The sequence below is a fragment of the Serinus canaria genome, chromosome 24, assembly GCF_022539315.1.
Source record: "Serinus canaria isolate serCan28SL12 chromosome 24, serCan2020, whole genome shotgun sequence".
NCBI classification, from domain to species: domain Eukaryota; kingdom Metazoa; phylum Chordata; class Aves; order Passeriformes; family Fringillidae; genus Serinus; species Serinus canaria.
Window position 1 is genome coordinate 311448 of NC_066337.1, and position 21965 is coordinate 333412.

General features: G+C 47.5%; 2 protein-coding genes across 9 annotated transcripts; both read right to left on the minus strand.

Annotated features, from left to right (window-relative positions):
• Positions 1–6732, minus strand: LOC103822817 (transmembrane protein 45B-like). 8 transcript variants are annotated; one of them, XM_018922823.3, is made up of 7 exons: positions 6588–6647; positions 3847–3961; positions 2903–3101; positions 2417–2629; positions 1589–1773; positions 816–961; positions 1–560 (listed from the first exon to the last, which is right to left on the minus strand). In XM_018922823.3, the coding sequence occupies exons 3-7, from the start codon at positions 3090–3092 to the stop codon at positions 431–433; spliced, it is 864 nt and encodes a 287-aa protein (XP_018778368.1). In that variant the 5' UTR covers positions 3093–3101; positions 3847–3961; positions 6588–6647; the 3' UTR covers positions 1–430. The 8 variants fall into 8 exon arrangements, with proteins under 8 accessions (XP_018778368.1, XP_018778370.1, XP_018778369.1 ...); XM_018922825.3 differs by lacking the exon at positions 6588–6647 and adding an exon at positions 6469–6577; XM_018922824.3 differs by lacking the exon at positions 6588–6647 and adding an exon at positions 5961–6177.
• Positions 6733–10906: 4174 nt separating this feature from the next.
• TMEM45B (transmembrane protein 45B) lies at positions 10907–21483 on the minus strand. Its single transcript, XM_009097839.4, has 6 exons — positions 21429–21483; positions 15483–15684; positions 14774–14986; positions 13578–13762; positions 12469–12614; positions 10907–11836 (listed from the first exon to the last, which is right to left on the minus strand). Exons 2-6 carry the CDS (start codon positions 15664–15666, stop codon positions 11719–11721), a joined length of 846 nt encoding a protein of 281 aa, XP_009096087.1. The 5' UTR covers positions 15667–15684; positions 21429–21483; the 3' UTR covers positions 10907–11718.
• Between the last annotated feature and the right edge of the window lie 482 nt (positions 21484–21965).

Genomic DNA, 21965 nt, shown 5'->3' on the forward strand with positions numbered 1-21965 from the left:
TGTGTTAAAGCACTTTATTGGTGATCACAGATAGTCTGTACATTCAGCTTAGTACAAAACCCTCTCCATTAACATCAGAGTGAACGACAACCACCAGGAGCTTTGAACGCTGGCTTGGCTCCCTTCTGAGGAAGCAGAAGGGAAATGTTAGAAAAGATAGTCTGATTTGCCACTCCAGTTGGACTCCAACAGCAAACTAGTCCTGCAGTCTGCAGCTTGAGCTGCAGCTGAGAGAATTATGAACTCATGGTTACCAAAGGAATGCACAAGGAAAGACTTAGCATCTCCTGTCATGCTCTCCCTCAGGGTCCTGCCTTCTACTTCTGATGCTCCACTGTCAAGTGCCGCTGTATTTTATCAAGACTAATTAAAAACCTCATCTCAAGAGCTCTAAACCATCAGGGAAGAGATTTCCATGCCCACCACAGCCTCATTTGTCATCCAAGCTGCTCTCCGGCAGCAAGGCGCCACCGGAGCTCTTCTTCCCTCTGTGGAGGCACAAGCCACAGTCCAATTCCACGTCGATGTCCCCAAATTTCAGCTGGCAGGACTCATTGCAGCTAAGGGGAGAGAGAGACAATGGTCAGGGACTGGTGGGTAGTGAGAGCCACTGGCTCACCCCACCCTGCTTGGGAAGGCTGCTCTGTGGTAGCACAGAGCCCACCCCTTCCAGCCAAGCCATGCTTGGATACACATGGACATCCACACTCCTTATCCCATGACACACTGGTGCATGGATTTCCCAGCCCATTGTTGGATCTGGTTACTGCTCTTGGCCACCCCAGCCCATGCACTGTGCCAGGACCCCCTCATACCAGCGGGATGAAGCAGCATTGGTGGCCACAATGGCGACAGCACCCAAGTAATGCCAGCAGAAGCACATGGTGAGGAACAAGAGGTTGCTGTAGTCGCTCTGGTCCCAGCTTGGTCCTCCCCATGGAGGGGACAGCACAAACCCAATCTGGTCACAGATAAAAGAGAAGTCAGAGTTTAGCACATCCCTCCTGTTTTCCTCCTCATTTTAGCCCACCTGCTGCAGCTGACTGTGGACTAGAGGCACTGTAACCCCAAGTAACACCTGGGACATTGCCCTTGGCTTCCCCAACCACTGACACAAGGGTGTCAGGAGGGGATGGATTCTCTGCAGATAATCCTTACGACTAGCAGTGCAAGCCCAGCATCCTGGAAAAGGGTGACATCCAAAAGGTGACATTGTCAGAATGTGCATTTCCCCCTAGACCAAAAGCAGGGAGATTGTGTGAGAAATTTCCAGATGTTTCCAGTTACTTGGAACAAACAGAGGAAGAATATAGACCTAATCAAATTAATAAAAATTTATGATTGCGCTTCCCTTCCCTTGTGGGCTCCAGTTTCCATTTTCCATTCATTTCCAGGTCTGTCCATGCTGCTACATTACACATGCACTTCATGATGGCAGCTCTGGCACTGAGCCTCATTTCCTCTTATTTAAAAAGATATTTGAACAGCCTAGAAATTTAACCCCAACAGATGTGCCTTCAGGGGCAACCCCACTCCACTCGCCTTCCTGGGTGCAAAGGTCTGAGGTGAATACTGGATAGACACTGACCTGCCAAAGCCAAGAGCCCTGGAGAAGGAAGGAGCTGGTTCTGAATGTCTCCAGGATGATGTGGTCTCGGAGGAACACCTCTAGGAGGGCACAGAGGGCTCCGGCAAAGATAGCCACGGCCAGCAGGGAGTGGAGGTGCTGGTCCAGCATAGCATCGCTGTAGTCACGGAAACAGAAGAGCAAACCTGCCAAGATCCACCCTGTGTTAGCAAAGGACACTCTGGGATTTTTCTCTTAAAAATCATCTGAAAACTCACTCTTAGGCTCCAGGCCTTGCCATGATCTGCCTTGGGGGGAAGAACCAGAGAGCCACCAGCTCCACCAGCTGTCACCACCAGGCAGCCCCAGCACTGGCTCAGTTCTGCTCCCGAAGAACCCCTGTACCTGTGGAAGTCTCTGAGCCCCTTTACCTGGGGAGACCCTGTGTCCCAGACAGGTCTGCAGGAGGAGCACAGGGATGGGCACCTTGAGCTCAAAAGATGGTGGGGAGCTTTGCATCTGTCCCTCTGCATCCAACCAAGGTGGGCGGGGGGATGGGACGGGGACGGGGACGGGACACCTTTTTGTAACTTCAGAGTGAGAGAGCTGCTGGCCACCAGGTGAAGCACAGATCCCTCAAGCATACCCTGTGGCATCCAGCTATGGTTGGATCCATATTTAGGAGGAGCAGGGAGGTGGGGTGACTGTCACAAAGCCAGTGTCATCGTGCATCCACACCTCATCCAGGTCTGCTTTTGTGGCCCCCAGACTGCCCAGGAGCTGTCACACCCATGAGCACTGCAGCAATTCCTTATTCTGTGTCTTCCCTAAGCACCAGGTACAATTCACCTTCCACAAGCAGAGCCAGGGACAGCGAGAGCCGGTCCAAGCCAGGGGGCAGCTTGAGTGGGGAGTGTGAGACCATATCTGTGATGCCGGAGAGGAGGAAGAAGAGGTAGATGGTGGAGTAGTGCCAGTGGGTGAGGTCAGTCCAGCTGTGGGTCTTGGGGCTGTACAGCTGCAGGTGGGGACCAGTGGGGACAAACTGCTCCACCAGTATCCCTGGACAAAGACAGAAAAAGTCACTTTTCCTTGTACATGGGAAAATTACAAGCCTGAGGAAATGTTCCTTTGCAGGTGTGCAGCTGTAAAGTTCCTTTGCTGGTGTTTGCCCAGGAGAAGGACAGCAAGCTCCTTGTCCCAGCCTGTGCCACAAGCATGTCCCTAAGCCCTCCCATACCAGATATTACCCACTAAAACAGGCCCAGTGTTGTGGGAGAATTGCTCCTGTGTTGGTAGATATTGGGGCACAGACTCATCATCACCCTCTCTTACCTACTAGAGCAAAGAAAGCTTTGACTGCGCCTTCGAAGACCTCCATGTGCCCACGGCCCGGCTGGCCCTCAGCACTCCCTTTCCTCCTGAGGTACTTCAGGGGGTACCTCACCGACCACCACAGGCCAAAGGTGAAGAAGAAAGTGCCCCGGAGGGCACTGCCCAAAAATGTTGTTGGCATCGGACTCATTCTCTAGACCTGCAAGGACAAACAGTGCCTGAGGACCAACCTAAAGCATCCCCAAGGGAGTTGTTGGGCTGCTCAGCATCCACTGGGACCCACATCACGACAGAGCAGGTGCACATGGCTCAGGTGCAAACAGGGAATACTAGAAATGGGATAGCAGCACAGGGAAACTGCCACTGTACACCACTGTGTATATGTGTGCATACTTGTATTTATGTGGCTGTGTATAAATTCATCAGAACTTCATGCTAGAAAACAATACAGTAGTGCCCAAGAAAGCGTAGCAGCTATTAGAAGAGGAAGCACAACAAAGTTTTTAGCAATAAAAAGCAACATGACAATTATTTCCTTAGACCATAAATTTGCTCCAAACTAGGCAATTACCAGGATGATGAATCCAGTGCTGGATTAGGAGCTCCAGCCAGTGAAGGCTTTTCTGGGCTGTGCAGGAGGACGCAAACCAGGAAACATTAACATTTGGAAAAAGAGCCTTATGCATATTCCACACAACCTTTGTGTGGCACACAAGTGGTGATTTGACACAAGAGATTTCCTCTCCATAGGAAGAAGCATAAAGAAAGCCTTGACTAAGTCGGATCACTGCCAAAGTACCCACCAAGTAGGATGGAGAGGAGCAAAGGTACAAATTTATATCCTGCAAAGTATTTCAGCCATAACAAAATTCCTTAGAAAATCCCAGTGTAGCGAGCACAGAAAGGAATAAATAATGATCAAAGTGTTTCTAGAATTGTTTTACCTGGGTATGGTCTTGTTCCCTCCAGAAAGACCTCTAGAGCTCCTTGCTCTCTGTAAGCTTCTACCACCTAAGGAGGACTCACTTTTCTCCTCCTCATGGGCTTTCCAGTCCTTTTCTGCAACTCGGATGTACACAGAGGAAGGCATTACTCATTCCAAAGCTTCCACACCGACCTGCCCTTGCATCACAGATCACATCCTCACTGTGTTTATAAATACCAAAGCAAATCACAAAGGCTGGATGAACAACTCCAGCACGTTCTCCAAGTCCTCCCACACTAGAAAGTAATTAGGGACTGCAAAACAAGGGTAGGATGTGGCATTCCAAGTGCCTGAGGTGAGGGAGAGCTCTGCAAGATGTTCCAGGTCAGGTTATGGCTGCAGACCTAGGTCAGACTGGCTCAGCTCTGTGTGGCAAACACAGGATTGGAATGTAGAAACCATTGTCATCCTTTGCATCTCTGGGACACAGGCAATCTGGGAAAGGCTCAAATCTATGCTAAGGTTTCCTTTCAGGATAGAAATTATAAAACATCCTTTCAGGTAGGAGAGAAATGACCCATCCAGGAGCTGGGGATCATGGATGGCTCTCTGCTCTATTTGGGGTGCCTGTATTAGGGTGAGGTGGCTGATGTCCCAGGAGAACCCACATCTTTCTTGATTATACCCTGGGCACTCTAGCTAGGACACTTATCTTCCTTGCACAGACATCTGCATCTGAAGTGTCTAACAATAAAGCACATTTAAGCATAACACAACTGCATGATACATAACCAAATTTTACCATTGTTCTACTTGTGACTGCAAGGGCAACAGCCTGAAGTTGGAGCACACCCTGATTAAGAGACATGTCAGGAACATTAATTTGGCATGATGAAGTGGAGGAGAGAAGGAGAGCAAAGACATCTCAGAGTCCATAAATTACAGATGTGTCCCACCTGCAGCCCCAGAGGCTGCTCCAAGCCATGCCAGCATCCAGGATTAACCTGGGGATCTGTCACCCCACATCCACGTGCCATGTCCCCCTCGGCCTGAGTTACCAGCAGACCCAACCTGCTGTTTCAGAGCTGTCCCTGGAACCTCCTACCCTGACCATCCCTCTCCCCAGCAGAGCAGCCTTGCAGCACCAGGGACCCCTTTCCTTCACAACCCCTCTAAAGCCCAATCCAGCAAGGCTTTGGGGAGTTGTCATGAGTCTACGAGTCTCCTTTGCTTTCCAGCAACTGAAAACAACCCTTCAATAGCCACCACAGATCCCAGAATGGTTTGGGCTGGAAGGGACCTTAGAGTTCATCTCTTTACAACTCCCTGCCATGGGCAGGGACATGTTCTACTGGACCAGGTTGCTCCAAGCCCCTTCCAACCTGGACTTGAACACTTCTAACACTTCTAAGAATCCAGCCATATCCTGGAGCAACCCTCTTGTAGCAGAGATGTCCCAGTCCACAAGCAGAAGTTTGCATGTAACTCACTCACTCACTCACTCACTCACTCACTCACTCACTCACTCACTCACTCACTCACTCACTCACTCACAAAAAAAAATAATAATTTTAAAAAAATCCCACCTCCTTTTATAAAACAGTCACTATTCTGCAGCAAAAACAGACGTTTCCAAGCAACAGTCCACTTGCACAGCTCACATATTTGAAGCACAGAAAAAAACCCCCCACATTCACAGGGCCCCTCGACCAGCCCAACAAGCCCAACCCTGACACCCCTGACCCAGTGGCTTTCCCCAGTCCAGCTTTGGAGCCCACGCTCACATAAAAGCTCAAGGAAATGGCAGCCAGCAAAGAGCAGAGACACCAGGTTATTTTTTCCTCCTGGGAGCTGCTCTGTCTGTCAGAGCACTTGAAATATAGCTGCAGACAGAAGTTATTACCTGAGCTGCCCTCTCCCTCCACAGCTTCCAGGCTGTGATGCTCCTGCTCTCAGTCACCCCCAGGAGCTGCCTGCTGTCCTTCCAGAGCCATGCCTGACTGCTCACAGCCTTCTCAGCCTTGGCTTGGGAAGGACAGCATTCCTGCCCAACTTCCCTGAAGGAAGGATTCAGGCTGTCCCCTGAAGCCATTGCAGCTCCAGATCCATCACCATCCATGATTCTGACCCCACCTGCTCTAGTGGAGGGGATTGCTGCTGTCCCTCTGGATACGCCAGCATTCCCTACAAGTACCCATCAGCATTTCAGGACAGCCAGCTTGTGTGCAGAAGACAAGCTCAGCACCTGACCGCAGACATTTGGGAGGGTCTTCTCTTTGTGACTCCTCCTCCATCCTTGGACACTTTCAGGGATGGGGCAGCCACAGCTTCTCTGGGGACCCTGTGCCAGGACCTCCCCACCCTCACAGGGAAGGATTTCCTCCTAATGTCCCATCTATCCCTGCCCTCTGGCAGTGGGAAGCCATTCCCCTTGTCCTGACACTCCAGGAGTCCCTCTCCAGCTCTCTTGGGGCCCCTCTAGGTACTGGAAGGAGCTCTAAGGGCTCCCCAGAGCCTTCTCTTCAGGCTGAACAACTTCCATCCTCTGCTATCACTCTGCTCCAAAACACAGTAATCCCCCCCAAAAATGGCTAAAGCCAGAGATTTCTGGCACTATCAGCACCACTTCCACCAGCCTCACCCACACTTGTCATCACAATGAGCCCTTGTCTCTCATGGATGTTCTCCCTATGTTCCTTCTTTCCAAGTTCCAGCAGCCATGGCACGGCTGCTCACCAATGTGCGGATGGAAGAGTTTACCTGTGACTCCTGCCTGTCCTTCTCCCTCTCCAGATGTGTCAGCAAGGAGGTTATTACTCAGAAGACGCAGATAAAGGGAGAAGCCACCATGGGGAGGTGCCCCTCAAACAGGATGTTTGGAGCTGAACATTCCGAGGGCCAGTTCAAAGCACCCTGAGTCAACCACCTTTCACAACCTGGGCCACCTCCTGTCTGCTATTAAAAAAACAGCCAACAACTCTCCTGGAATTTGCCACAAAAATCAGAATAAGCAGCCAATTCCTGTTCCCATGGCAACCATGTCTATTCAGTTGTTAGGATGGCACTTGGGATGACTGGATAAAGAGCCAAGCAGAGAGAAGGTGGCAGTGAGGTCTGACAGGGCTCTGCTGGAAGTCTGTGAACTGGGCTGCCAGGGACATGATAACCTTTTAGGGGGTCCAATCTTATAAAAGTTGCCTGAGGACAGGAGATTTTGGGCCAGAAGCTCACAAACCAGGGCAGAGCCTTTGTGAGCTTCACCTCCCAGTCCACAGCAGCTAAGAAATGAGGGCCATGGCCCCCTCTCCCCCTAAAGATGGGCAGGCAGGACACAGCAGCCTGTTTCCACTCCTTTTCCTCTCTAATACAATAATGCTGCACTTCACCAAGCAACCACAGGCCCAAGCCACTTTGGAGCTGCTGCCCATCACACTGATGGCTTCAGAGATGAGCACTGCAAGTCCTTCAGTCAAACAAATACCTCAGGCCACCTGAGTGTCCTCATGTCCTTCTACAACATTGAGGTGATGGTGTAGAAACATTCAGTATCACCCCAGAGCCCTGCTCAAGGCCCTGACCCTGGCACAGCCACATTCCCAAACAAGCAGTTCTCCTAGGAACTTCTCACTCATGTTGCCAAACCCATCCCAAGCAAGCTTGAAGAACCAGCCCTGCCCAGAGTCAGTGACCCACAGAAACCCAAGGCTGGAGCAGTAGAGAAGAAAAGCAGCCTCCCCAGGGTGATGGGCTGTGGTCCAGCACAGCCAGAAAAGTCACCAAGCCATAGCCAGGAGCCTTTTATTCCCATTATCTTCGTATCAAGTGGGAGGAAGGAAGGAAAACAAGAAGCTGTGCCATACACCCATCACTGCTCACTTCCAATGGTGCCTGAGAAGCAGGATGAGTGGAACAGGGATGAGTACACCTGCAAAACGGTCCTGGGAAGCTCACAGTAGCAAAGGGGCTTCCACAAATGGCAGTTTCACCCAAGCCTAAGCTTAGGAACTTGATACAACAATAAATCCAAGCACAGGGAGAAAAACGACCCTCATGGGAGTTCTTCCTTACAGATCTATCAATGAAAATAATGCAGGATGAGAACCATACCTTTTTGCAGCAGCACCATCTGCTGAAGGGGACCTCTTTCAGCTTAGTTTTCCTTTCTGCAACCACCTATCCCCATAAACCACTACCCCAAAGGGCAAGAAGCTGCTTCCCAAGCAGTAGGAATCAAGCCCTAGGAGAAAGTGGGGAAAGATGAAGGGGGAGTGCAGCAGCTAGAGAGTGACAGGAAGAACATCGCCCAGCTAGAAAGTTGTCTACACAGAGGATCAATGTGCCTTTTTCCATAAAGGGCCAGTAAAGAGTAAAGACCAAAGAGAAAGCCTCTTTGAAAAGAGCAAGTTAAGTTACAGACAGTGAAGGAAGTTTTCAGTGCCTTAAACAGTTGAGGAAAGGAGGTTTCTTTTAAACCATCCCCATGAGAAAAATGAGGATTTAACTCTGATAGGTGGTTGGGAGAAAAGATAACAAATCCCCCAAAATCCCCTGGCAGGTCACTGAAACTCCATGCATGCTAAAATAACTGTGGGCACAAATGGATGTGATTCCATTTCAGTTCTTTAGGAATATACCCCTTCTTACTCCTAGGAAAAGACTGAAGTGTGTCCAACTCCCTCCAGCTCCTCAAGCTAAACCCTGAATTGAATTTGATTTCGTATTTTTGGTTTTTTCTTGTTCTTTTTCTCTCAGCTGTAACTGCAACATCTTCTCCCTGAAGGTTCATCATCAGCCTCAGTGCTAATGAAAAAATGTGATAATGTTTGTCTCCTTCCTGGGGGTGGTGGGAGGCACAATCTAATTAAAGGTTTGCCAGCACCAGCAGCTCGAGTGCTGCAGATGGATGGTTGTTTGGGAAGAGCAAAGTATTCTTCTTATTATTATTATTATTATGAATGCTAACATAAACAGGCAACAGCTTTCATAAACAGGCAACAGGAGGTAAAGCAGGTGGTAAAAACAGAGGCAGGGCTTGTTCTACTGCTACACCTTCATTTCAGCCTCACATAAAAGTGGCTGTGCGGGTGGCAGCAAGACATCCTATCTCTGCCCCAGGAATGAGTGGCTTATGGATAGGCTGTGCTGGCTCCTGATGAAGGGTTTGTCTTTCCAGCTGTAGGAAGAGCAACTGCCAAGACCTTTGGCTGCTTTGGAGGTGTTGTCGGGGCTTCTTTGTAAGAGAAGGGCAGGGTCAGCAGCTTCTTCCAGCCGTGGATGAGCAGGACCCCTGAGTGACAAAATCAAACATCAGACTACAGTTACACAAAAAAAACCCATCCCTGAGACACCTGCTCGGGATCCCAGTCTTTTTTAAATCAGTGTGGATATGGATCCAAGCACACTCCCAGCCCACTCCAGCTGTATGGCCAATGGGTCCAGAGACACTTTAACTCAATTTATAGAATTATAGAATGGTTTAGGTGGAGAAAACCTCCAAGATCATCAAATCCAAATATTATATGCTGAAAAACATGATCCGGAACAACTGATTGATATTAATGTTGTATTAAAAGCAAGTCTCCATCTAGGACTGTCCTAAAATATCCATCACTCAAGAAATAGCTGTAAGGATGGCTTAAGGTTGCACTTTTGTATAATAAACCATCTATGTACCTCTGATCCAGACACCTTCATACTTTGTTTGGGTACCTAAACTACTTACAAACTGGTTTTAGTTGAAATGAAAATCATTAATTCTCATGCAGAAATGAACCCAAACTGTATTTTCTTCCTTAATCACAGGCTGGATCTCTCCTCCTTTCCTGACCTTCATACTTTGGAAAAGAATGTGCTCCAGAGCCGGAAAACAAATTAGTGAGTGCTTTGCTGACAGTCCTGGGATGTTTGTGGGAGCAGAGAGTTAATGAAGCAAACAGAAACAATTCCAGACACTGGGGCTGTGGAGGAAAAAGGTGTTTTGTTGCCATACAGTGACAGGGGCCAAAGAAAGGAGGGGGGAAAGGAGACAACAACTTGATTAAGAGCTGTGAAGAATTAAATAAACCCTATCCCAATTCCAAAAGCAAAGAGTGCTTTTAAAACCAGAGTTAGCCTTCATTTGTGCTTTGTGCTTTCATTGTGCCCTGGAATGGAAAAAATCTCTGGCTTTTGAGGGTGGGTAGGAGGACTGCATCCAGCTTGGATCCATTCCTAGTCCAACAGCAGCTGCTGCCCTCCCCTGGCTGTTTAATGGGAATAGCAATGCTTGGGCTGTTTCCTAAAAGAAAATTATTCACAAAAGACCAGAAATAATTCAGAGCATCACAGAAGGCCTTTTTGCTCTTCAATGAACCTGTCCTTGTCCTGCAGCACTCCCATTAACCTCGTTTGTCCCCTTCCTCATGGCGGGGAGGGGGTCTCTGCCATTAGCAGGTGGCAACTGCAGAATGATTTGTGTCTCCCCACAGCAGCCAGAGGAATTTGAGATGTTTGGAAAAGCTATTCTGCCTTGGCAGAAAAAAAAGATATCTACAAAATGCTCCGCATGTTCAGTGGTTACGACTCATGAGACCCAGTCATGAGTTTATGAGATGGATTTATGGAGATGTAGCTCTGCTGCTTCATTCTCATCATGCCCAGTCTGTTTGCACCTCCCAGTATCCAGCCCTGCAAAACAAACCAGCTTAGAAGTTGATATACAGGAACACTAGCATTCAAGAAAAGCTACTCTTTTTGGCATTGTTAATAAGCAATAAAATCCAGGCTGCAGTCTCTATAGTCTGTGACAGGCTCTTTGCACAAAGGGAAAAGGGTTAAAGGACAAGCTTTGCCTTCCTTTGGACCTGTGCAGTCATGAACATGAGTACAAAAATCTCTTGCAAAACCCCCACTACACAGAAGGCAGAAGATCTCAGTGCAGAGCATCCTTCTGGCCCTGGGGTTTGAGATATAAAATAAATGGTAATATACCATGTGCTGGTGGTTATTTTATTTCTTTATATATATAAATGTATATTTATAATTTATTTAAAATCTCCATACAAGCATATTTTCCTCATGTGTAGGAGATGTCATTTCCAGTCACTTTTTGCAAGAAATTAGCTAGTAAAGGCAGCTTAAGACAAATCATGTGCTTGTTTCATCTTGCTTTCCAAGCTGAGGGGGTTTATTTTCAATGGAAAACTGGGACATTTCATTAATCCCTGCTGCATGGCCATGTATCTTACAGTCCTTTAGGTTTTGCAGGTTTGAGGGATGGATTTTTCTAAGCTATTATTGCACATTCTATAATTTATCGGTCTTAAATTTAAGGATATCAGCTCAGTGAGTATTTTTATTTTACATTTATTTACTCTCTTAGCCTTTAAGTGAACATGAAAATGATTAACAAAACCCCTCTTTAGTTCAAAGCTTCAGTAATAACATTTGTATTGTGTGCAATCAAGCCGTGGTGTTGCAAAAATTGCCATAGTCTCACATTCAACACTCACTAACTCGTCCTTCTTGGGGTCAGAGGTGCATGACCTCAGCCTGGAGATTTCCCTGACTTCAGCCATAGCAGGTCAAAGCCTCCAGGCTCTTGGAAAAGTCAGCTGGCCGCAAGATGCCCTCCATCCCTATGGGAGCATACAAGGGAGCCCACAGGATGAAGTAATCTTGTCATGCTGAATTTCCATGCTTTGTTTTTCTGCTAAAAATCACTTCAAAGTTGTGGCCATGTCTGAGCCAGATATATTTGGATATGGATGGAGGCAGCCAGCCCTGTGTGCTCAGCCTTCCTCCCAGCAGCACCATGGGGGCACCTCTCTTCCAAAACAAAAATATTTAATTTGATTTGTTTCTTCTGGAAAAGTGACTGTTTATGTATTTGGAGCAGGAGTTTGCACCCTCTTCACTCTTCATCAGAGCCGTTCAAGAAGGCAGCTTGGGAGCTGCTGTCACACTTCTGCTGCCGGACCCCCAGGTTGATGTAGGGCTCTCCACTGCCCCTCCGGAGCCTCTGGAGACAGCTGCAGCACAGGAGCAATAAATCATTATTAGAAAAAAACCCAACCTAATGGCACTCACCAGAACACTTATTCTAGAGGTCCTAAATTGCTATTGATGGGGGAACTGAGTGGTTTTTGTTCTGTATAAAGTCTATTTGATGGCATGGACTGAACCATCCATTCTGTAGCTTACACAGAGCATCCCTTAAAGTGGGATAATCTTCTCATCCCCTTGGAAAAGCCAGACTGGGGGCCGGTAATGTCCTAGTTTTTGTACCTACAAGAATGCAATGACCTTCAACAGCTTTGAAGTTCTTACAAGGCAGAGGATGAAGTGTCAGGGGGTCGTGGTAATGCTTTGATGTCTCTGTCAAACTAAAGTTTGACTTCAGCACTCATTGCAGAGGAAAATAAGCAGTGTGACTTCCAGGAGCACCTCTAGGGACTCAGTTGTTTAACTTCCCATTTAATGCCTGTGCCTCTTGCTGACACTGTTTTGCATTCTGTGCACTCAATACCATGCCCTAAAACCTGCAGGAGTCTGGGACTGCTTGTTCAACTGTGATTTTGTACTGCAGGAAGGGCTGGGTTACATCTGTGTCACTGCAGACATCCCACCCTGCCTGCCTACCCCAGCCCTGCCCCAGCCATACCAGTAAGCGAGGCTGTAGTTCACAGCCAGGATGGCCACAGCAGCTGCCCAGTGCCAGAAGAAGCACATCGTGAGGAACATGATGTTGCTGTGGTCATTCTCATCCCACATGGGACCTCCCCATGGCTGGAACAGCACAACACCGATCTGGGTGGAACAAGAAGTTGGTGAAACAACTACATTGGGAAGAAAATTATAGAATCCCAGAATGCCAGAATTGTTTGGGTTGGAAGGGACCTTAAATAACCTCAGAGCCAGAGGCCTCATCATCCTCACAGAGTTACCTTTATTCATGTGGTGACCAAGGAACTTGGGCCCTGACCAGGATAGAGGTTTTTGCTGAGAGTGAAGCTCATCCTTGCAATGAGAGACCACACAAAGTACATCTGTACCCAAGATAACTCTTTTTCTGTTCAATATTCAGAACAATTGTCCCTCAGCATTCCAAACCCCAAGCCATCCTTTAAAAACTCCAGATGTTGTATTTTACAAGCTCAGCCCAGTTTTTTTCCTCTGAATAAAGGCTGGTTTGAGCTAGTACAGCCTTGAAAAAGAGAAGGGAAAGTGGTTTGGTTTTTGGGGTGGTTATTTCAGTTCTTTTTTTGTTGGTTAATTTTTGGTTAGTTGGTTGGTTTGGGTTTTTTTCTTTTTTTGTTTGTTTGGGGCTTTTGTTGACAGCTCAGTTTTCAGAGCAATTATCTCCAACTGATTTTTTTGCTTTTCCAACTCCTACCAAAGTAAGCAGCTGGCTGTATTTTAACTCAGCTGTTTTATTGCTGGTGAAGTTTGTATTTTTTGACTAAACCAGAGGGAGGGCTGTAGGGAGCATTCGACACATTAATTAGTACTTGGTTGTTAGGTACTGTAAAATGTTGCTCACTTGCTTTTGCTCTTCCCCCTGGAGAAGCAATAAGCCAAAACAAACAGCTCTTGCAGCAGGAGCAGCCATCAGAGATGACCTGTGATAAATAAATTTTCATTCTGGGTTATGAGCCATTTATGAAATGAGCCTGGCAAAATAATCCTTGGGAGATGTGTGATTGATATGTGATGTATAACTTGTTCCCCTCTTTTCTCTTTGCATCATTGCTCTGGGAAGGCAGAACAGACCTGCCAGAACCACGTTCCCTGGACAATGGTGATGTGGGCTCGGAACATCTCCAGGACAATGTTGTCACGCAGGAAAACCTCCAGCAGGGTGCTGCCAGCCCCAGCAAAGATGGCGATGAGCAGCAGGGAGTGGATGTGTTGATCCAACATAGGGCGGTGAAGGACATGGTAATAGAAGAGACAACCTGCCAAAACACGAGCCCTGCTTAGAGCAGCATTAACAACAACAGCCATGGCACCGAGCTGAGTAAATCACCTGCCTGGATGGCAAATTGAGACACAGCATCATGGAAAGAGGGGACTCCACATAGCACCATCCCCTAGGCCTCCTGGCATCCCAGCATCCTGGAAGGATGAGATGCCCAACTTTGGGACAGGAGGATCTGAGTGATACAATGACCAAGGACAGGGTAGTTTTCTTCCCACATCTGTGCCGTCACCTCTTCAGATGACCCTTCCCTTCCAGCCAGGCTTCTGCTGTGTCCTTCCTTCTTATTGCCAAACTTCACCATTTTTTGGGAGCTGTAAATGATAGATTTCCTGTTCTCACATGCCAAACTGTGCATTTGGAGCTGCCCCTGCTGCTGCCTCAAAAACTGCTGTGATTGGTAAAGAAAAATTAACAGCTGTGCCTTCATTCTCTATAAACAAGACCTTCTTTTCCCACAGAGTGTTGGAACTAGATGATCCTTAAGCTTCCTTCCAAACCAAGCCTTTACATGATTCTATGATCCAAAAGAGGTCTGGAATTCCAGCTGGCAACTTGCAAGGCAGCCTGAGGACAGAATGATATTCCTGATGTGCTGAAGCCGAAATAAATCACTTCAAATTGCCACGTGCTATGCAAGGAGATGAGGCTAATGATGCCTGCAGTGCAATTAATGGCTCTCGGGGGAACATGGGGCAGTGGAACAGCCTGTGGATGGCAGAGGAATGAAGAGTTCACCAGCTATTTATCATAAAAAGGAACCTCATTCTGCTGCTTTGCACTGCAGTAGCCTCAGAAATCCTAAATCAGAACCTATCTGTGACTGTATTTCTCATCTAATTCCACCCCACCCTGCCATAATATATCCCCTACAATGTGTCCTATCTCCAGAAGCATCTGGAGCCACATCTCTGTCAGGCAAATTTTAGCTCTTCTCTGACTTGGTCCCCAATATCCCTCCACAAATTAAGCACCACCTTCTACCAACCTTCAGCAAACACAGCCATGGCCAACATAAGGCGATCCAGACCCTGTGGCACCACCTGGGAGATGAAGGTGAAGACATCTACCACCCCAGAGAGGCCGTAGAAGAGGTACATGGTGGTGTGCTGCCAGTTCATCAGCTTCACCCAGTCGTGCTTCTCCCCGCTGTACAGGTACAAGTGAGGACCATCGGGAACAAACTGCTCTGCCAGCATCCCTGCAGGACACCAAGAGCATGGAGTTTCTGGGGGTTTATTTGCAATGGTTGAGTCTGCTCCTTGGTGCTTGGGTTCTGAAGCAGGAACTGGTGAGTTTACATTAGGGAGAAAAGACTGGATGGAAAAATCAGGCCTGTGTTTAACGGCAGCTCAGCTTTGGGAAGGGGTATGAGACTTGCTTTTCCACATCAAACTATACCAGAGATCAAGTCAAGATGGACATCAAGGATGCATCCAGGCTGCCCAGAGGAGTGCTGGAATCACCATACTTGGAAGTATTCAAAAATATGTGGATAGAGTGCTCAGGTTCATGGTTTAATGGGGGATGTGGCAGTGGTTAGTGGTTGGACTTAATGATCTAAGAGGTCTTTTCAAGCCTTAAAGATTCTCTGATCCTTCCACATCTGGGCCAGTTTCTATGGAGTCAGGGCTCCTGTACAGTCATCAGTGCAGACTAGGTGAATACTGGCATAGCAAGTGAAATATAACCCTTACCTATTAGAGAAAAGAGGATTTTGATTCCCCCTTCAATGGCATCCACACGCTGGAAACAGTAAGCCCTGTGGGATTTTTTATTTACTTTCTGGCTGAGATACTGCAGTGAGTATTTCACAGACCACCAGAGTCCAAAGAGCAGGAAGAAGCTGCCTGGAAGTGCGTGACCCTTAAAATTTGCCATCCTGTCAAGCTCTTCTGACTACAAGGCAAAGAAAAACAATATAATTATTCAATTTACACAAGTTATTTGGCATAACACTAGGGAAAAACAAGATTTCCCTTTCAGGGAGGACTGGAGTAGGCTTGACCAAGCACATGGGAATAGGAAGGAGCACCAGGAACCCCTGGGACCTCTCTGAGGTCCTTGCAAATGTCAAAAAAAGCCACAGTTGTTTCAAAAAAGCCCCAAATCTGCTGCAATATCTGATACATAACAGCCTGAACCTTTAATTCCAAGGATCTCTCTGAGAGATTTTGTTAAAAATATACCTTAAAAAATACCCCAAAAGCTGCTAGAAACAAAACATTGTGGGTTTAGGCAAACAAATCAAGTCGTTCCCTGCATCCTGACCTGCTCACACTCCTTCTTCCCTCTCCTGAGCATCCCTGAACCAGGACTTGCACCAAGCTGCTGGAGCCTCTGTGCCGGAGTGCACACACACAAGGTTTGCAGGATGCTGGGGGACCCATTTCCTGGGAGAATTACAGCAATTAAACCCAGCCAGCTCCTGTTTGCTGTTTGCTTAATTAGGTTGAGAACTGATCAGCTCTTTCATGTGGGCTCAACCATATGTTTGAGGGCCGCCTTGGTGTGAGGTGGTGTCACACTGAGTAATTAGGAATGTTTTAATTGATAACAAGGCTGTGCTGCTGGTGCCCAGGACTTCCTTCTCTGTTTAGAAACATCTCTGTACCAATCCACACTTAACCATGGGCAGAAACTGCATAGCAGAAGTTGCATAGTTTGGAGCTGGATCTGACCTCCCCATGCCAGACATCCTGATTATCCTGAAACTGCCTTCCCCAGCAGTATTTTGGGCTTCAGTCCCCACTTGCTGAAAATATAAACCAAAAATATTCTTATTGTGGTGTTGCACAAGGGATAATTTGTGTGTGGGGTTAAACATGAGTTATTGCTGTCAGCCTTGGAGAAAGGGAGTTGTTTCTTTGGCTTTCTTTCTATCTGATTTCAGGATGGTTTCTCCCAGGGACACCTTGTTTCATCCCTGAAAGTCCATGGCTGGTGCAGATACCATCTCCCAGAGGAGTCTGTCCCCATGGAGAAAAATCCACAGGGTTAAAATTAATCTCCTAAATCCCTGCAACCAACCTGCCTGATCTGAGCTGGTTTAACCAAACAGCTAATCCAACAGCTCGAGCAAAGCAAACATTGGCTCCATGTGCAAACATCACCCTGGCAGATGCAGCCACACAGGGCAGCACACAGGGCTGATGTTCCTGCAGTGCCACCAGGCTGGTTTCCATCCTGTCTTCACCAAGTACCTCTGGCTATCCCAGTGGGTTCATGAAGATGAATTTAGGGGGTTTTAATCCAAGAGTGGAAAAGCTGTGCATAGAAAGGGCATGATATGAGCTGGCAGCTTTGCAGGTCACTATTAGCACGGCAGGGTTCTGCCTTATTTCATGACTTAAAAGGAAAGATTTATTGACAAAGGTTGCATTGGGTAATTAAACAGAAAATCAAACCAAGAAGCTGTTTACCAGCAGGGCTAGCACAGTCCAGTGGGTTAATACAATCATTTCTGCAGTCCTTTGAAAGGGGCAGTTGGGAAATGGAGCATCCAACTGTTTGCCTGTGATTAAGGGAGCAGCATTCCCAAGCCATGGAGAGGGCTGAAAAAAAAATCTGTATTTTCTGGGTAAGTAGAGAATCTCATCATATACATGAAATGGGGGTAATGGCTTTAAACTGAAAGAGGGGAAATTTAGATCAGGAACAAGGAGGGATGGTGAAATATCAGGGTAATAACTGGAAGCAGAACAAAACCCATCCCAGAATACCACAACAAGAAGGATTGCTGCCATATCCTGCTGTATTAATGCTACAATTATAACATGACCATAGCAATATACACTCAAATATATAACTAATGTAGCTCTTGCAGTTACATATTAAAGACTGATATAAAGTGGGGCCTGGTGGCTTTCCAGCTGAGATCGATGCAGTCAAACTGGGATGACCTGAAGGATACGCCAATCAATCACAATTAAAAGATCAGCTAAGTGGGTATGCACAGCCACCTTACAGTGCTTATGTGATCTGGGCTGAGCTCAAGGGGTCATGGGGACTCTTTTGTGGTTGCTGGTCTCCATTCCTGCCTTATAACAGGGAGCACATGGCTCAGCTGGGACACGTGACCCACAAAACTATTTCTCCTGCTTCTCTTCCTCCTCTGAAAAACATGCAATGGGTAAGCACAGGGGAAAAAACCAACCACAATTATGTTGTGCCCTAAGGCAAGCAGCTCTTGTTTATCCCTGTAGCTCCAAAGGAAGTGAGACATGCTTACAATCAGCAGGGAAAAAAGCAACCTGAAGGTCTAGTGGGTGCTGGTGTTGGTGGCCATAGCCACCATCCCAGGGCATCCCTGCTGAATGTGACTTTGCCCCTTCCCTCATCACCCAGCCATGTTTGGCAACACCCCCCCCCCCCCCCGCCGTGTCCTTGCTGGCTTGTCATTCGTGCTCTTTGCCCCCTGTTCCCCTGTTTATTATGGTGCCCTACACTGTATCTGCTTAATGATTTACTGTTTCATCTGCTCTTATCACCTCCCAGAGGAGCTGGTTTTTCTTGGTTTATAGCTAATGCACCCAACCACAGCGGGAGGCATCTGGAGGATAGTAAGGAGTCTGAGAGCCCAATTAGGCTTTCACCTCCTTCTTCTCAGACTACTCTGGCAACCACAAACTCTCTTTCTAGCCACAACCTGGGCCATTTTACTATTCCAAATATCTCATTCAGTTTCCTGAGGGATTTTTTTGTTTGGTTTGGTTTTTTGGGGTTTTTTTTTAGTCCCTTGATAGTGTCTCAGTCAAGGCATCACTTCCTTTTTCCCCAGCTAGGAAATCGCAGTCTAAAGCTCACTAGTGGGCAGAGCTGACAGCCATCACCCCTACAATTAACTTTGCCCTTCAACCTGTGTGAATCAGGCAGTTCAGACACACCAGAGCTGGTTTGCTCACTGTACCTGTGCTTGGCTCCCAGAGCATCTGTGGGTGACAGGGATGGTCCCCAGGGAAAGGCTGACTCAGGGAAGAGGAGAAATGTCTTGACTTATGAAAAAAACACCCAAGCTGAGCTCAGGCTGAGGTGAGGAATGCCACTGAGATGCATATCTGGAAATAATGAAGCTATTTCCAGCTTTCCAGAGGGGCTCTGTGTTGAATCTGCAGCTGCAGGAGTGCATCAAATCGAGACCTACAGACTGACAGCTGAGGTGGCAGTGAGTGAGCTATCTCTGACTCAGGAGTGAGCTATCTCTGCCTCTGAGGACGGAGAGATGGCAGGAGACACCTGAAAGGTATCAGGAGAGGCATCACTGACAGTGATAAGCTCTCCTGTACCCTGTGCTGCCTCACTCATTACCAGCACTGCCTTATTTGTCTGCAGAGGCCCTTATAATCATAGCAGCACTTCCATTAGCTCCCACAGGAGCTGGATCCCTAATGCATTAATGTCCAGCTAAAACCCCACTCTGAACCATTTCATCTCATTATCATCAGGCTCTCTTTTCCCTCTGTCTCTGTCCACACCAGGGAGTGTTAACAGTGACACTGAACAATAATCTTCCTCATACTGGTAAGCTCAGCTGCTGCTGGAAAAGCAGGAAAGCAACATTTCTGCCTCTAAAGGATCCTTAAGGCATTTGGACTTAGATTAAAAAATTATCATCATCAGTGGACACTATTAGGCTCCATTGCCAGGAAGTATCTGAAGGACCATCAGGTACTGCAGGAGCTTATGCAGTGGCTGCAGACAGAGAACACAAACTGAGATAATCTGTTCTCCTGAAATGAGAAAGTTCAACATGAAAGTTCAATCAGGGATGAAAGCTTTAAATTCAGGATGCTGGACTAGACATCTATTTAATAGACACAATGGATCCACCTGGAAAGAGACACTGAGGGAGAGAGCTACAAAAACTAGTGATGGAGAGCTTATATGGCTCTCTGCTTCCTCTTCCTTATGCTGCCTCCATTTGTCTCCTGTTTTATAGGCCCCTGATTTGGATTCTCCACCCCATCCTTGCTCTGAGCCCTGTCATCAGGGAAGCAACAAAAAAATACATCCCAGCAAAGAAAGCTGAGAAACAAAATAAATTAGTTAAAACCTAATTACAGAGGCTCAGAACCTGCACTGTCATTCCTTTGTGACCTGCATTTGTTTATTTGTGGTTTTAAGACAGTGAGGTCTGACTTTAAAAACTACCTGTTGGGGGAAATACACTTTACCATATCCAATGCCATTTTTCTTTGCCTCTGTGTGATGGTAAAGATATTAAGTGCTTTCTAAAGGAGTGGATGCCGTCTGTGCCCTGAACTGCCTCCCTTGTACCATGATGTGTGATGGGGCAGCCCTGAGTCCAATAACCCCTCACAGGTACCAGCCCAAAATAAACTCTAACCCAGAATTATCACCATCAAAAATGCCACCCAAAAATCAGTATTTATAGAATCCTAGAATCACAGAACAGTTTAGGTTGGGGAGAATTTCAAGATAATACAGTTCCACCCCTTGCCATGGGCAGGGACACCTTCTACTAGCTGAAGTTGTTCTAAGTCCCATCCAAGCTGGCTTTGAACTCTTCCAGGGGTGGGAGACCATAGTTTTGCAGGATTCCACAACTTCTCTGGGCATTTTCCAAAGAGGAGATGAATACTTGTCCTCAAATTATCCCAACTGCCCCAGAACGTGACACAGGTTAAGCACAGTGTGTCTTCAACATCCCTCAGGGAAAACTATCCAAGACAAAGGATTAAAACCATTTCTGATGCAATATATACCCAAAATACCCATAAAACACATAACCCTAAGCCTGCTGAGTACCACAGCTTGTCCCTGGGTACCCCAGAGCTGTGGTCCCCAACATCCCCCTCCACAAGCACCTGGAGCCTCGGACATCACACCCTGTTCTGCCAAGGTGAGGGACTGGTAATTATTTAACAATAAGCTAGCCGGAAGAATGGAAGAAAGAAGGAAAAAAACCTTTCCCTGCAGCACAGGTGGCCCTGCCCACAGCAAGGGAGATGGCATGAGATGAGCTTTAAGGTTCCTTCTAACCCAAACCATTCTGGAACTCCACAAATCCAAACTGTGATGTTTTAGGCACTGGAAGTGACTTTTCTAGGCATTGCTGTGGGTAGAGGAGTTTTCGGTAGGGAGCGAGCAGGGAGGGAGTTTTTGGTTCAGTGCACGCAGCAGCAATTTCAGTTTGGTTGTGAGGCAGAGGGTTTGCATTTTATTTGGCTGGCAGTGGAGCAGGGAGCCAGCAAGGCTTCCTTCCAGAGTAATGAGGGGATTTTGGGGCCCTGCTGGCCCCAGGCTGCCTCGCTTTCACCTCTGCCTGCTTTGGGGCCCCACGTATCATGTTTATCTTTCAACTTCCTCCTTGGAAAAAGCTGCTGCAGGTTTGCTGGGCTGTCCCATTGCCTCCCAGCCCAGCAGAATCCCCTGTGAGCCCCTCCATTGGGACCTCAGAGCAGGGCAACTCCCTGGTGGGCTGAGAAAACTTAAATCTCTCCCAAATTTGCTTTCCTAAGGGAAGCAGTGGTTCACCCACCCTGACTCCTCTCTTCCCTTCCCATGGAGTTTGGATGCCAAATTGAGGGGTCCATAAAGGGCAGGCACGGGCTCCCTTCCCATCCCATGGTGTGGGGTGGCCTCCCCCCTCCCCATGCCAGCCCTTGCCAGCAGAGCCTTACCTATCCTGGTGATCCTGGTGCTGCACCTGCTCCCAGGTGATCTGTGCTCCTCCCCTGCCTCTGGCACCCGCCTCACCTGCCTCCTCCCTGCCTCCCAAACCCCAGCTGGCAGGGAAAGGTGACCCTGGACACAGAAATCTCTCACTCCTGGGCATACCAGGTGCTTTAATTTGCAGTTTTCTCCCACAAAAGTAATCCATGAGTTGCTGAATTCTGGATGTCTCAAGGCCTTTCCTCTCCAGATCTTAATTTTCTCAGATTTTGTACAATGATTAAATTTCCTTCAGTCAGAGCTCCCCATTACCCACCTCATGCAGGGTGGGATACAGGGGAGCTGTGTGGGGCATTACCCCCCGAGTAATTACCCAGGTGCACCCCTCATCCCCAAAACACTGCCTTAATTATTAACTGGATTAACTCCTTCAAAGCACTTCATTTTCCATTTTCCATGCTTACCAGGTTTGATGAATGCCCCTCCTAGGATACCCACTCCTAACCCATATTTCAACTCCAAATACAATTTTCTGACCAGGCCTC

Coding starts and splice junctions, on each gene's coding strand:
- LOC103822817 (XM_018922826.3), bottom strand. CDS start 3,092: ATGAGTCCGATGCCAACAACATTTTTGGGCAGTGCCCTCCGGGGCACT. Junction 2,630..2,902: donor AGCTTTCTTTGCTCTAGTAG/GTAAGAGAGGGT, acceptor GTCTTTGTCCAG/GGATACTGGTGGAGCAGTTT. Junction 561..815: donor AATGCTGCTTCATCCCGCTG/GTATGAGGGGGT, acceptor CTCTCCCCTTAG/CTGCAATGAGTCCTGCCAGC.
- TMEM45B (XM_009097839.4), bottom strand. CDS start 15,666: ATGGCAAATTTTAAGGGTCACGCACTTCCAGGCAGCTTCTTCCTGCTC. Junction 14,987..15,482: donor AATCCTCTTTTCTCTAATAG/GTAAGGGTTATA, acceptor GGTGTCCTGCAG/GGATGCTGGCAGAGCAGTTT. Junction 12,615..13,577: donor AGGGAACGTGGTTCTGGCAG/GTCTGTTCTGCC, acceptor TGTTCCACCCAG/ATCGGTGTTGTGCTGTTCCA.